The 15,377-nt window shown below is 59.1% G+C and overlaps 1 protein-coding gene across 1 annotated transcript; it reads left to right on the plus strand.

Moving 5' to 3' along the window:
- Window positions 1-289: 289 nt before the first annotated feature.
- On the plus strand, window positions 290-12,687 carry ANO9 (anoctamin 9; the record flags this gene model as incomplete). The annotated part of the gene is made up of 24 exons (XM_080694007.1): window positions 290-343; window positions 398-466; window positions 615-755; window positions 884-1,029; window positions 2,099-2,148; window positions 2,236-2,294; window positions 2,368-2,441; window positions 2,548-2,682; window positions 2,763-2,859; window positions 2,987-3,047; window positions 3,129-3,211; window positions 4,335-4,439; window positions 4,515-4,673; window positions 4,741-4,777; window positions 4,942-5,053; window positions 8,830-8,887; window positions 8,967-9,064; window positions 9,186-9,328; window positions 9,400-9,552; window positions 10,109-10,256; window positions 10,820-10,921; window positions 10,996-11,089; window positions 11,313-11,448; window positions 12,530-12,687. 24 exons carry the CDS (start codon window positions 290-292, stop codon window positions 12,685-12,687), a joined length of 2,472 nt encoding a protein of 823 aa, XP_080550133.1.
- Between the last annotated feature and the right edge of the window lie 2,690 nt (window positions 12,688-15,377).

Below are 15,377 nucleotides of genomic sequence, written 5' to 3' on the forward strand. Positions count from 1 at the left end.
CAAAATAAATAAATAAAAATAAATAAGTAAATAAATAGAAAGGGCTGAGGGTGTAGCTCAGAGGTAGAATGCCCTGGATTCAAAAACTCCCCCAAACAAACCCCCCCCAAAACTGTATCATTCCAGGTGTGGTAGCACATGCTTTTAATCCCAGCATTCGGGGGGCTGAGACAGAAGGATCGCTGTTCATGGACAGCCTCAGCTACTTAGTGAGGCCCTCCGCAACTTAGTGAGACCCTGTTTCAAAATAAAGAATAAAAAATAGGTTTATGGGTGTAGCTCGGAGGGCATGTGTTACCCCTTTGGAGCCCACACACCCACTCAGTGGCTGCAGGAAAGACCAGTAAGGAGCCTTCTTGCTCCTGGGTGACACCCATCCCTCTGTCTGCTCTTCCAGGACAGTGTCCGGATCCTGGTGGGGACAGATGGGGACAGCTTCCCGCTGATGGATATCAGCAACCATGAGGTAGTCTGCTGGACCTTCCAGGCTTGGTCCCATGAGCTACTCCTATTGTCCTGCATATATCCAGCCCCATATCTCACCCTCCTCTGCTGAGCCTGCCCGCACCTCACCCTCCACCCCTGCAGCTCCTGCCCCACCCTCCTCTCTCCAGACTGCAGACTCCGAGCAGTGGGACTATGTGCTCGTGGCTGGACATCTAACCCAGTGGAGACTTAAGCAGAAGCAGCGGCAGCGGCAGTTCCTGGCAGAGCTTGAGAGCAAGGGCTTCCACTTCAAGGTGGACTGCTGCCTGGTTGGTGGGCGGCGGTCTTATCATCTGGAGATGACATCTTGGATGGGACTCGAGCTGTGCCCCCGCTGCAGGGCGAGGGACAGTGGGTTCCAGGTGTAACAGAGGGTCCTGTGTGGCTGCACCCCCAGATGGTGGAGGACGAGAAACAGGTGTTCTTTGGCATCCGAGCAGACAGCAGGATCTTTGACCTGTACTGCACTTTGCTTATGGAGCCTGAGGGTCCTGTCTCCAGAGCCGAGCCAGCCAAGCCTACCAGCATCCCAGCCACCACGCGGTGAGAGGCGGCACCCAGAGCCCTGGCCAGTAGGACCCCCTTTCCCCCTCCCTGCTCCTGGTCCATCGGAGACTCCAGCTGCCACAGAGGCAGGGCTGGCACTCTGTGGTCTCAGGTGGAGACCGCAGGCGTCAGACGTACCGCCATGCCTCAGTCTGCATATGACAGTTCTCTTGGAGTGTTCTGAAGGTTGCATGTGATAGTGTTCGTGGAACACAATCAAAGCCAGCTCTGAAGGGAGGGCAAGATTGGAGAGGCCCAGAGGCCCTGTGCAGCCATCCTTCCCCGAGGCCATCACCAGTCCCTCCTCTCCATCTTAAGAGCCCTTCCTTGGACATATGTCACGGCCTCCCAGGCACCCAGATTCCGAGGCCTATGTCCCTAGGCACCCACTTCCCCGGGCACACCAGCTCCCCTCCCTCCCCCTTCCCCATCACCTGCCCTGGCCAAGCCCCTCAGAGCCGGCTGGGGCCTCTCAGTTGTCACTAGCAAAGGATGCTTTTGGAATATAATAACAAGCCAACAGGGGTGTGTTGTGGGCAGAGAACTGGCTGGTCTCCGGGAGGAGCGAGGCAATGTCAGAGGAGCGGAGGCACCTTGACGGAGGCTGCGGGGCAAGAGGGGCAAGCTGGGGGCACACATCTCTGGGAGGGGGCCATGTCTCAGGGAATGGATGCGCCCAAGTGTGGCTTTGCATTCAGATGCCTGGCTGTGTGGCCTAGAGCAAGTTACTCGGCCTCTCTGAGCCTCAGGCTGCAGGGAGGGTTTGTGCCCATAAAGGCTCTCTGTGTCCTGCGAGGGACACGGCATGGAGCTCACGGGGCGGGGGTGTCTGGGAGGCCTGCGCAGGACTGAGCACAGGTGTAAGGGAGGGGCCCAGGGGCAGGCCTAAGCAGGGGAGGACTTTCATGTGATTCGTGGATTCTGACCTCTGGCCAGGCCAGTGGGCTGGGGGCCCCACCAGGACAGGCAGGTCCTGGCCCCGGCCAAACTCAAGGGCAGGTTAGCTGGTGGGGCCCGTTCTGCCGAGGTCTCCTGGGGCCATCCTGACCTCACTCTTGGGCTTCAGAATTCGAATTGTGAACTTCGTCATCCTGAACACCCGGACGCAGGCTGGTGGTGAGGACGGATGGACGGGCAGGCGGCTGGTGGCGTGAGAACAGGCCACTGGCACCCTGCCCTCTGACTCGACCTCGTCACCCCCAGACACCTTCGAGGACTTGGTGAAGGACGGGATCTTTGAGGCCATGTTCCCCCTGCACAAGGTGAGGGGCGGGCTGGCTGGAGGGGCCGGAGGCAGGGGTCCAGGCCGCAGGCTCTCACTGTGCCCTGGCCCAGGGGGAGGAAGACCTGAAGAAGAAATGGGCCCAGTGGAGAAACATGGTACGCGAGCAGCCCATCGATGACATCAGGTACCGGCGCCCAGACCACGCCCCGTGCCCGTGGCCCCACGGCCTTCCTCTGCGCGCCCGCCGCCCGCCCGCCTGCGAGTGCGTCTCATGGGGCAGCTTCCTGCAGGAACTACTTTGGGGAGAAGGTGGCCCTCTACTTCGCCTGGCTGGGCTGGTACACCTACATGCTGGTGCCCGCTTCCCTGGTGGGCCTCATCATCTTTCTGAGTGGGTTTGCCCTCTTTGATGCCAGCCAGATCAGGTGGGCCGGGGCCTGGGACCATGGGGGTGCTGGGCGCTGTGTCCACGAAGGGCCAGTGCCAGCCCCGTCCTCCACCCCAGCAAGGAGATCTGTGAAGCCCACCACATCCTCATGTGTCCGCTCGGCGACCACAGCCGCAGCTACCAGAAGCTCTCAGACACCTGCACTTTTGCCAAGGTTTGCTGCCCTGGCCCCCGGGCTGCGGGAGGGCGAGTGAGGCCTCTGCCTGCAGGTGGGAACGCCCTCCCTTCCCTCCTGGGGGCACAGGGGAGGCCCAGCCCGAAGCCCACTGCCCTTTCCCCAGCTCACCCACCTCTTTGACAACGAGGGCACCGTAGCCTTCGCCATCTTCATGGCACTGTGGGGTGAGTCGCCGCTGGACACCCTGAGGCTGGAGGGGCCAGCCCAGGCCCTGAGGCTCCAGTCACACTCTCCTGCCTCTGCAGCCACCGTGTTCCTGGAGATCTGGAAGCGGCAGCGAGCCCGCGTTGTCATGCACTGGGACTTGTACGGGTGGGATGAAGAGCAGGTAGGCGGGGCTGGCGGTGCCTGTGACCTGTGTCCTTCCTGTGACCCGGGTCCCATCTCCGAGCTGTGTCCGGGCCTAAGCTGTGCCTGTGTCTGAGGCCTGTGTCTGGAGGAATATCCCATGTCAGAGGCATTTCCTGTGTCTGATCCCGTGTCTCTATGTCTGAGGTGTATCTGTGTCTGAGATGTGTCCCATGCCTGAGTCCCGTGTCCCGTGTCTGAGGCATTTCTGTGTCTAGACGTGTCCCATGCCCAAGTCCCATGTCCCATGTGTGAAGTTTATCTGTGTCTAGATCTGTCCCATGCCTGAGTCCCGTGTCCCCGTGTCCCGTGTCTGAGCTGTGTGTCGGGTCCTCCCCGTGTCTGAGCGGTGTGTCTGAGTCCTCCCCATGTCTGAGCAGTGTGTCTGAGTTCTCCCCGTGTCTGAGCTGTGTGTCGGTCCTCCCGTGTCTGAGCTGTGTGTCGGTCCTCCCGTGTCTGAGCTGTGTGTCGGTCCTCCCGTGTCTGAGCTGTGTGTCGGTCCTCCCGTGTCTGAGCTGTGTGTCGGTCCTCCCGTGTCTGAGCTGTGTGTCGGTCCTCCCGTGTCTGAGCGGTGTGTCTGAGTTCTCCCCGTGTCTGAGCGGTGTGTCTGAGTTCTCCCCGTGTCTGAGCTGTGTGTCGGTCCTCCCGTGTCTGAGCTGTGTGTCGGTCCTCCCGTGTCTGAGCGGTGTGTCGGGTCCTCCCCGTGTCTGAGCGGTGTGTCGGTCCTCCCGTGTCTGAGCGGTGTGTCGGGTCCTCCCATGTCTGAGCGGTGTGTCGGTCCTCCCGTGTCTGAGCGGTGTGTCGGGTCCTCCCCGTGTCTGAGCGGTGTGTCTGAGTTCTCCCCGTGTCTGAGCGGTGTGTCGGTCCTCCCGTGTCTGAGCGGTGTGTCGGTCCTCCCGTGTCTGAGCGGTGTGTCTGAGTCCTTCCCGTGTCTGAGCGGTGTGTCTGAGTTCTCCCCGTGTCTGAGCGGTGTGTCGGGTCCTCCCGTGTCTGAGCGGTGTGTCGGGTCCTCCCGTGTCTGAGCGGTGTGTCGGGTCCTCCCCGTGTCTGAGCTGTGTGTCAAGTTCTCCCCGTGTCTGAGCGGTGTGTCGGGTCCTCCCCAGGAGGAGATGGCGCTGGAGCTCATCAACTGCCCGGACTACACGCTGCGGCCGCACCAGCACTCGTACCTGCGCAGCACGGTCATCCTGGTGCTGTCCCTGTTCATGGTATCCGGAGGCCCGTGCGGGGTGGGGGGGGTGGGGGGTGGCCCCTGGGAGCCGGCTCACGGCCACCCTCCCCAGATCTGCCTCATGATCGGCATGGCTCACGTGCTGGTGGTGTACCGCGTGCTAGCCGCCGCGTTCCTTGGCACCCTGTCCTTCCTGGAGAAGCAGGTGACCACGGCCGTGGTGGTGACCGGGGCCCTGGTGCACTACTTGACCATCGTCATCATGACCAAGGTGGGCTGGGCGGCGGGGGCAGGGGGCTGCGCCAGGCCAGCCACCCACTGATGCCGCCTCTCCCCAGGTCAACAAGTGGGTGGCCCTGAAGCTCTGCAACTTCGGTGAGGAAGGCCGCCCTCTCTGGGCACGGGGAGGGTTCGGGCCGCGGGTCCTGGAGCTTGTGAGGAGAGGGCGCTCCCTGCTGTCCCTGTGGGCCAGCGGCTCGGGTCTCGGGCGCCCGCCCGGGGTCCGAGGGCTGGGTGAGGGATGACGCATCTTGTTCCAGAGAAGCCCAGGACCTTCTCGGAGCGGGAGAGCAAGTTCACCAGCAAGTTCTTCACGATGCAGTTCTTTGCACACTTCTCCTCCCTCATCTACATCGCCTTCGTCCTGGGCAGGTGCGGCCCTCAGCCTCTTGCTTCCCCTCTGTTCATGCTCAGTGTGGCGAGCCGACGCAGAGTGCCTGTTCCCCCTCCGGCCCCCAGGCTTCTGCGTTCTACATGCACACGTTCCCAACAAGCACGGTCTGCTGTGTAAGCTGTCAGACCTGCTCTTTCTGTGGACATGCCCCGAGGGTCTTCATTTCAGGCCCTTTGGGGGTGTTGAGCCTCAGTCGATGTAAACTTTGCAAGTAATTGGAACTTTTTTTTTTTTTTGCGGGTCTGGGGATGGAACCCAGGGGCATTTGACCTCTGAGATACACCCCTGCCCTATTTTTTATTCTTTATTTGAAACCGGGTCTCACTGAGTTGCAGAGGACCTCACTAAGTAGCTAAAGCTGGCTACAAACCTACAATCCTCCTGTCTCAGCCTCCCAAATGCTGAGATTCCAAGCATGTGCCACCACGCCCAGCTTGAGCCATGCTTGCTTTGTACCCACCGTGCCCTCTGCAGCGGGCTCTCAGAGGAGGGAGGCTTGGGGGCGTCTCTCGCTTCTGTGACAAGGAGGCAGAGCGTCTCCTGAGCAGTGAGGTTGGTCCTGATGTTCCTTAGCCGTGCTTAGCCACACTCAAAGAGGTCTTCCCAGGCCAGAAATGTGCTCAGCCGAGATTTCCTTTAGATGTTTATGGTTTTGAAATTCTAAACACACCTTTGATTCCTAAGGAATTTGTTTCACTGTAAGGGCGAAGGCAGGAAGCTGGTCTTCTTGTCCCTGTGCTCCTCGTTGCCTGACCTGCGTCCTTGCCCCTGGAGGCCCGCTGGCCCAAGGGGCTGCCTCTATTGTCTGTGTGGGCCCCTGGGCTGTGGGCACTGGTGGCTGCCCGGCAGCACTGAACAGGGCTGCACGGCCTTCCCTGTCATTGGCTGTGCTTCCTTTCACTTCCTCTTCTTCTTCTTCTTCTTCTTCTTCTTCTTCTTCTTATTATTATTATTATTATTATTATTATTATTATTATTGTCCTGGGGATTGAACTCAGGGGCATTGTACCTCCAAGCTACACCCCCAGCTCTATTTTTTATTCTTATTTTGAAATAGGGTATCACTAAGTTGCAGAGGGCCTCACTAAGTAACTGAGACTAGCCATGAAGCCACTATCCTCCTGTCTCAGCCTCTCAAGTACTGGTATTACAAGCATGCACCATCATGGTTGGCTATTTTTATTTACTTGTTTTTATTTTAATTTTTTAATTTTTACAGTAATGAGAATTGAGCCCTGGGGTATTCTACTTCTGAGCTCTAACCCTGGTCCTATATTTTATTTTATTTCAGTACTGAGGACTGAACCCAACAGCATTCTACTTCTGAGCTACATCCTCAGCTCTATTTTATTTTTTATTTTGAAACAGGGTCTCACTAAATTGCAGAGGGCCTCACTAAATAACTGAGGTTGGCTACAAACCTGTGATCCTCCTGTCTCAGCCTTCCAAGTACTGAGAATACAGGTGTGTGCCACCCCACCTGGCTTTCATTTCATTTTAAAGTTGCTATTTATATATTTATTCTTCTTAAGAACTTCAGAATCATTCTGTCAAAGTACCTTGAAGTTCTGTGGGATGTTGCTTAAGACTGTGGTAAAATTAGGGAGAATTTTAGAGATAACTGGCATGGATACTGTATTAGTTTTCTATTGCTGCCGTAAAAATGACCACAGCTCAGTGGGTTTATTTTTATTTATTTATTATTATTTTTTGGTACTATACTCCCAGACCTATTATATAATTTTATTTGGAAACAAGTCTCACTAAGTTGCTGAGAGCTTCATTAAGTATTTGAGACTGGCTTAGAACCTGCGTGATCCTCCTGTTTCAGCCTCCCAAGTGCTGGGATTACAAGCGTGTGCCACCAAGCCCGGCTCAGCTCATTGTTTTATTTTTGGTTTTTTGTTTTTGTTTTTCCTGTGGTACTGGGGTTCCTGGAAACCCTTTTTTCCCCCGGGCTACACTCCCAGACCTATTTTATACTTTTTTTTTTTTTTTTTTGAAACAGGGTCGTAAGCCAGCATGGCTGGCTTCAAACCTGCCAGATCCTCCTGTCTCCGCCTCCCAAGCCCGGGGATTACAAGCGTGCGCCACCACGCCCGGCAGCTCATTGTTTTTAAACGACACAGACAAATGTATTATCTTCCAGTTGTGTAGGCCAGAGCCCTAGATGGCCTCACTGGCTGAGAGCAAGGGTCAGCAAGGCTATTTGCTTCCAGAGTTCAAGGGGAGAATCCATTCTCTTGCTGTTTCAGCCTCGGAGGCTGCATTCCTGGGCCCTCCATCTCCAGAGCCAGCATGCCAGGCAGAGTCCTTGTCACCTGGCTGCCCCTCTTTCTGATCAGGACCCTGTGGTCACACGGGCACTCACAGGTCACCCAGGGGAAGCTCTGGTTAAAGTCAGCTGGCCAGCAACCTGCACACATTGTCTGCCCTGTCAATGACGTTCCTTTGCGGGGTAGGACAGCAGAGCCCCAGGCCCCAGGGACCGGGGTGTGGTTGTCTTTAGGGGGCTACTACCTGCTGTGACAAACAAGACCCTGCCCCCCCCCCCTCTCTCTCTCTCTCTCTCTCTCTCTCTCGTGTGTGTGTGTGTGTGTGTGTGTGTGTGTGTGTGTATGTGTATGTGTTGCACTGGGGATTGAACCCAGAGACATTCTACCTCTGAGCCATACCCCCAGCCTTATTTATTTATTATTATTATAATATACATATTTTTTGCAGTACTCAGGATGGAACCCAGTTCTACCTCTGAGCTACACCCTCTCCCTATTTTTTATTCTTTATTTTGAAACAGGGTCTCACTGTGTTGCAAGGGCCTCACTAAGTAGCTGAGGCTGTCCATGAACCCCAATCCTCCTGTCTCAGCCTCCCGAATGCTGGGATTATAAGCGTGCGCCCCATGTCCGGCTTATGGAGCCTTCTTGCTGGTGTCTGTGTCTGAGACTTTCCCCAGCTGTAGTCCTAAGTGCTGTTTCTTAGGGAAGGCCAGCGTAGCTGGACGCCGCTCTGCGTCCGCTTTGGACACTCAGCAGTTGATTTATCATTCGGTTTTCAGTAGATTTAATTTGCTTTTCTAGGTCTGTAATCATATTTCCTGAAACAGTAATTTTTCCCTTTGCAGATTTATACTAGTTATATTTTATATTTCTCTTTCTGATTTGCAAGCCTTTCCAGCGCTGTGTTAAATCATAGTTACCATGGGCTACGGTGAGAGAGTCTCTAGGATCGCACCATCAAACACGAGCGCCACTGGCTTCAGATAGCTTATCCTGTACAGAAAGCAGATGATTTCAGTGGTCCTGGGGATGGAACCCAGGGGCTTTTCTACCTCCGGGCTAGACTCCCAGACCTATTTTCTACTTTATTTAGAAACAGGGCCTTACTAAATTGCCGAGAGACCACTAATTAACTGAGGCTGGCTTTGAACCTGTGTGATCCTCCTGCCTCTGCCTCTCAAGTGCTGGGATTACAAGCGTGCACCACCATGCCTGGCTAAGTAGGTGATTTTAAGCACAAAGGAACACGGTGTGCAGTCCCTGCTGCGGGGGGCCCAGCAGACCCTGTCTAGGATGTGTGTGACTGGGCTGAATCGTGGGCCTGTGTGAACCTGGGCTTCTGCCACACAGCCTGAGCACCTGGAGAGGTGGGCCCACCTGCTCCTCCACTGTCCCTCCTCCACCTTGACTGACCGCCGTGCCCCGTCAGAGGCAGGGTGCTAGCCCACCACCTGCCAAGCCTCTTTCCTCCCTAGGATCAATGGTCACCCTGGGAAGTCCACACGCCTGGCTGGCCTATGGAAGCTGGAGGAGGTGGGTCCTTCTGTCCTGAGGGCTGTCCCTGCCCACGTCCTCCCTTCCTGGAGCTCCTCCTGACTGCTGCCCCCCACAGTGCCATCTCAGTGGCTGCATGATGGACCTGTTCGTGCAAATGGCCATCATCATGGGCCTGAAACAAACCCTGAGCAACTGCATGGAGTACCTGCGCCCGTGAGCACCCCGGCCCCGCCCCGATGCCCACCCCCCAGCCCTGCGCCCGTGAGCACCCCGGCCCCACCCCGATACCCGCTCCCCAGCCCCTCCGTCGCCCCATGCCCCTCCTCGCCCACAGGTGGCTGGCCCAAAAGTGCCGCTCCATGCCCGCCTGCGTGCCTGGCCGCGGGCCCTGTGACGCCCAGCTCCAGGACTGGCAGCGCAACTACCGCCTGAACCCCGTCACCACTTTCAGCCTGTTCGACGAGTTTATGGAGATGAGTACGTGGGGCAGCCGGAGTGGGTGGGTGGCCCGAGCACCGCCCTGCGGGAATGACCGCCCTGCCCCGCAGTGATCCAATACGGCTTCACCACCATCTTCGTGGCCGCCTTCCCGCTGGCGCCCCTGCTTGCACTCTTCAGCAACCTGGTGGAGATCCGCCTGGACGCCATCAAGATGGTGCAGCTGCAGCGGCGGCTGGTGCCGCGCAAGGCCAAGGACATCGGTCAGGGTCCCTGTGGGCGGGTGGCTGAGGAGGGTGGCCGGGGCCGTGGGGGCAGATGCTGACCCTGGGCCACAATGAAACGATCTCATAGCAGCCCCAGCCCCTCACCCCGCAGACTGCCCCCACCCTTCTTCCAAGTCTGCTGAGGAGGGGATTGAGCGGGAGGCACCTTATAGACCCCTCCTTTGAGCCCAGCCCCTAAGGGGCCCAAGCGGAGGAGATGGCTCTGAGGGGTGAGGGAAAATGTCCTGGGGCTGGGGGCAGGAACCAATAGCCAATGGCCTCAGTCTTCTGGCATGGCCACGCTGAGATGGACAGTTGTCAGAGGGGCTAGGGTGCTGGGTGTGGGGAGAGGAGAGAGTGTTAAGGTGGACCCCAGTCTTGGGCCCAGGCTCAGGATCTCGTTCCAGGGGCTGGAGCATCCTGGACATGGCTTGGGGTTCAGGAAAAGATGAAGGGGTCTCCTGAATTGCTCCCTGTCTGTGATGGCCACCTGGGCCTTGGCAGGGGACCCCACTGGCTGTGAGGGGCCCCTCACTCCACTGCTCTGGCCCAGGCACCTGGCTGCAGGTCCTGGAGACCATCGGCGTGCTGGCAGTCATCGCCAACGGGATGGTCATCGCCTTCACCTCTGAGTTCATCCCCCGAGTGGTCTACAAGTACCGCTACGGCCCGTGCCGACAGGGGGCGCGCCCTGACCAAGAGTAAGGCCTCAGCTCATCCAGAGACCACTCAGCCCGGGAGCCTGACCCTCTCTCCTGGGAGGGGCTGGGCGCTGCTCTGCCTCCTGGGGCTGCAGTGAGGCTGGGTCCCAAGTGGGGGTGCTTCCTGCCTTGCAGACTCTGGGCTGGAGCCCATGGGTGACTGACTGGGCCCTTTTGGGGGCTGAGGTCTCCACTCAGCTGTTCTCTGAGCAGGCACAGCAGAATGGCCTCCTCCCAAAGTTAGACCTCTCATATCCCGCTTCCAGTGCGGGATGGCCGAGAAGAGTCCTACCCAGTGTCCTACCCAGCTCTCTGGCTCTCTAGGGGACTGACCTGCAGACCGGGGCAGCTCCAGGTGCTTCTCGGCCCCTGGCCGGAAAGGCAGCTGGTGGCCTGGGCATCCCGTGTGCCCACACAGGGAAGTGGAAGAGGCCATCTGTGGTGCACCCCTCACTGAGTGCCCTCACTGAGTGCCCTCACTGAGCTGACGGGTCAGCTCCTGGGAAGCACCTCAGGGCCTGGGAGGCCACACTGGGCCCATTTCCCTCCCTTTTGTTCCCTAGCTGCCTCAAGGGCTACGTCAACCACAGCCTGTCTGTCTTCTACACCAAGGACTTCCAGGACCCTGTCAAGATAGAGGGCTTTGAAAACGTGACAGAGTGCAGGTTTGGACCCTCCTGCCCCCAATGAATGCCTTCTGGACTCCTGACCCCTGACCTCAAGTACTTCCCCTCCCCAGGTACCGGGACTACCGTAATGCTCATGACTACAACTTATCTGAGCAGTTCTGGTTCCTCCTGGCCATTCGCCTGGCCTTCGTCATCCTCTTTGAGGTGAAGAGAACTGGGGGGTGGGGGAGGCTGCGCAGGGGCAAGGGTAGTGCTCTAGCTCTCCTCCTCCGCCCTGTCCTCTGGACCTCTGCAGCCCCAATCTCGCTGGGCCTTCTGTGCAGCCCTGACCTTGCTGGGCTCCTATATAGACCCTGCCCTGGACACCTGTGGGTCCCGGGCCTCGCTGGGCCTGCTGCTGGCCCTGACCTTGCTGTCCCCTCCCCAGCACGTCGCCCTGTGCATCAAGCTCATTGCTGCTTGGTTTGTTCCTGATGTCCCTCAGTCGGTGAAGAACAAGGTTCTGGAGGACAAGTACCGGACACTGCGGGAAAAGATGTGGTTAGGGAGGCAGAAGCTGGCTGGTGGGGGCAGGCCTGGGCAGGGGCCTGGCCTCTGGTCCCCACCAACCCATCCTGCCTCTAGCTTCAGCTCCAGGAGCACAGATGTGTAGGCGACTGGAGCAGCTGGAGAGGTGCTGGCCACCAGAAGCCCAGACTCTGAGGTGCGGCCACCTTCACATCCCACCCTGCCCGTGGCTGTGTGTACTGGGACTGCAGGAAGGCTGTGTGTGCAGCTCTGGGAGTTGGGAGGTGCATGTGGATGGTCTTACGGGATTCATGTATGTGATGCAAATGTGGGTGTGTAACAGGTATTAAAGGGAGCTGTGTATAGATGTGGGGTCCGAGGAGACCCTTGTACATATGGGGGGGCCACAGGAGTTCTTTGTATGTTTGGGGGACATCTGTGAACAGCACAGGTGTGCCTGTGGACCTGCTGCACCCGTCTGTACTAGCTCAGGCTTGGCACAGCCCTAACTTGGACCCCGGGGCAACCCTGGCACTCAAAATTAGGAGGAGAGGGCTTCTCACACATCCCAATGTGGGAAAACTGGCCCACGGTCCCTGGGCCTTCCTCTGACATCTGGGTGTCCCAGATCCTGCCCCACCCCATCCTGGAAGATGGGGGCCCAAGCCCATCTTTCTGGCTTTCTCTGGATGGGCCTGGCTCCTCTCATCCACAAGGATTTTATCTAATAAAATTAAATGTGGTGTTTGTGTTGATGTCTGAGCTTGGCAGTGTTGAGCCTAGGTTTCGGTGGATTATGTCTGTCCTGGGTGAGATGGGAACCGAGGCCAGAGTGTGGAAGGTCTGGAATGTGCAGCCTCAGGCCACCGGACTCTCCTTTGGTTTGCTGTGGACTTCCAAGTAAGGGGCACCTTACTGAGGTCCTACCCTTCCTGCACCTGTGGGGCTCTGGGGTGGCAGAAGCAGATGTCAGGACCAGTTACAGGTGGAACTGGGGTCAAGACAGCTTTCCTGGAGGTTAGGGAAAGTAGGAGGGGCAGACCTCAAGGCGCTCCTGGGATGGAGGAAAGCCGAGCTGCCCTCAGGGTCTCTGAGCCTCTCTGCCGCCGGTTGGGCCGGTTTGACTCCTGTCCCCAGGCCTGGGCTGCGGGCTCCGGCTCCGGACTGAGCGCAAAACAATCTCTAGCGCCAGCCTGGGGCATAAAGCGGACACTCGGGCCCGCCCTCGCCCTGGCTTGGGGCGGGGCTGCACCTGCTGCCGCCCTGGGGCTGTCGCTGCTGCGCACCTGGGCTAGGTGAGCTGGCCCGCCCCCAGCAAGCCCCAGGTCCGGCAGCAGGTGTGGCGGCCGCGACTGAAGCGGCGGAGGTGAGTGGAGGTCGTCGCCCCTCGGAGTCTCCTCAGGCCCGGAGCTGGGACCCTGGCGCTCCCCGCCCGGAGCGCGGCCCGCAGGAAGTGGCTCGGGGCCAGGCCGGCTCCGCGTCTCCGGAAGCCCGAGCGCCCTCCGGCCTTGCGGGTGCGGGGCTGCGCGTTCCGATCTGCCCAAGGGGCTCAGTGGCTTCCCGTGGCTCTCGGGAACAGCGCAGGGGTCGAGGAGCCGAGGCTCACTGGACCTCACCCTGGCCCCAGCCTGGCGCCTTCCAAGGCGGACGGAGAACCTGGTGCCGCAGGAGCTTCCGCCGCCGTGTCTGCGGCCCTCGGCGCGTCCCGCCCTCCGCGCCCCGGGCGGCCAGCTCACGCTCTTGGGTGTGCGTGTGTGCGCGTGCACGCCAAGGCCGTGCCCTCCTCCGGAAGGCCCAGCGCAGGATGAGGGCACGTGGTCGTTGTGGGCTGAGGGTAGCTGGACCCAGCCCCATGGAGCCCAGGCCTTTTACTTTCCTCTTTCGGGAAAGCCATCTGGGGGCTCTGTACACGGTGGGGGACACCTTCCACATGGGCGCACCCTGAAGGGGTTCGTTCGCTGGTTAGGGGCCGGTGTGGGCAGTGCCTAGGCTCTGGACAGTCCCAGCACGCTCAGAGGCGGGGAGGGCAGAGTAGGTGCCTCTTGGCAGGCACCACATAAGTGCAGGCAGTGCAGGGTGACCCCAGCTGCCAGACTCAGGGGTCCTGGGGTGCCCAAGAAGGGCAGTAGGGGCGAGTGTGCAGAGTTGACCTGGGTGTGCGATGGAGGATTTGCCGAAGTAGGGAAGGAGAGGGGCTTCCAGAGCCATCCTGAAAGGTGGAGTCTCAGATCAGAGCAGGGAGCTGAGGCTGCCTGGGGGCAGGGGCTTCCCTGCTACAGGGCCTGCCTGTTTGCTCTGGCCAGGGTGCTCCAGCTTTGCTGTGCCTCAGGTTCCTGACCTGTGATGCGGGTAGCACAGCACTGACTCCAGTGACTGCACGCTTGGGGCTTACGAGAGCCCTCTGGGCACCTTCGTATTGAATACCAGCTCCCGCAAGCATGGAGAAAGCCAAGGCCGGAGGGGCATCTGTTCCCTCCAGCTCTTTGGGGACTTGAACACAAGGTTCACATCACCCAAGGGTCTTGAGTGCCAGGCCACAGGGGTCTGAGCAGGGCTGGGATGTGGTCAGGCAGGGGCTTGAGAAAGCCTGCTGCTGTGTTGAGGATGCACCTGGTGGCTCAGCCCTGGGCAGGGAGACTACAGGGGCACCCTCCAGGATGAAGCCCCTTCCCCTGCAAGGGTGAGGGCTGGGCCAGGCACTGGAGGAGCCTCTGTCCCGGTCTATGGGCAATGCCAGCCACCTGTCACCAGGCTCCAAAGCCCAGGTCCATCTGGTGGGGGGAGGGGGGCCAGCGGTAACAACAGGAAATGCTGCTGCTCCCCACTAGGCTCAGAGCCTGGAACCTGTGGCCCCCTGTGTTTGCCTCCTTAAGAGGCACTGCGCTCCCTCCCCAGCCTGACGCTAAGGTCCCCCAGGTGCCACAGCCCTTTGCAACTGGTCACTCTTTGGGGGACAGGGCCTGGGAGGTGAACAGGGATTGTTATTGGCCCAGAGCTCCTGAAGAACCACCTTTAACCCCTGCAAGTCAGAGGCCAGGGATGCCCAAGGCTGCTCACTTTTGGGAGAGCAAGAGAGGACTCCTCTGCTCCTGAGTGCAGTGTCACGGGGTGTCCAGGAGGCAGGCTGTCCTGCCCCACTGTCCCTCCTGTGTGCATGCATGTGTTGCGTGAGCATATGTATGCACGCACACACAAGTGCATGCAGAATGGTTCTGGTTGGGGTCTTCTTGCCAGGACCCAGTGCATCACCCAGAACCCCTGCACCTCTGACCCCCACACACACTTACACACTGACCAGAAGAAAGCGCCGTGCCTGGGGGCTGGGGTGGGCCCTAAGGAAGGGGCTGCCTGACTCAGAGTTACAGGAAGAGCCAGGCGGGTGGGGCGAGAGCACCAAGTGCCCGCCCCCGGGGAAGGGGTGGGTGTCTGGGTGGGGTTTAGGTTTAAGAGAGGATGTGACTGCAGGACCAGGAAACTACGGGGGACGTTCTGATTAAAACATTTATCAACAAAAGCTGAGTCCTCACCCAGCTCCGTGATGCGTCCCAGGCAGCTGTAGTACTGTGGACGCTCTCCAGGGCCCAGCTGAGGGGACAGTTTGCTCCCAAAGCACGTCCATGACCTCAGGACGGACTCCCCTTGGGAGGAAGGAGCCCGAACCAGGTGACTGTGCCCTCCCTGCCGCTCCGAGGGAGCCTGTGCACTGGGGCCTGTCCATGAAGCCCGGCTGAGCCTCAGAGGTCTGCAGTGCTCCGGCACGTGCAAACACACACTGTGTACATGTGTGTGTGTACATGTGTGTGTGCTGGAGGGGCAGGAGGTGCCGTGCGTATGCTGCGGGTGCCGTGGCTCTGCGGGAGTGTAGCAATGTGTGCCTGGGAGGCTCCTGCAGCCTGAGCAGGGGAGTGGGAGGTATGTGTGTGGGAGGCCTGCTGTGTGGAGGGTGCGTGTGCTGGACGAGGGGCCACGGAGGGCATCTGCCACC

Source organism: Muscardinus avellanarius, assembly GCF_963383645.1.
Source record: "Muscardinus avellanarius genome assembly, chromosome: 1".
Taxonomy (NCBI): Eukaryota; Metazoa; Chordata; class Mammalia; order Rodentia; family Gliridae; genus Muscardinus; species Muscardinus avellanarius.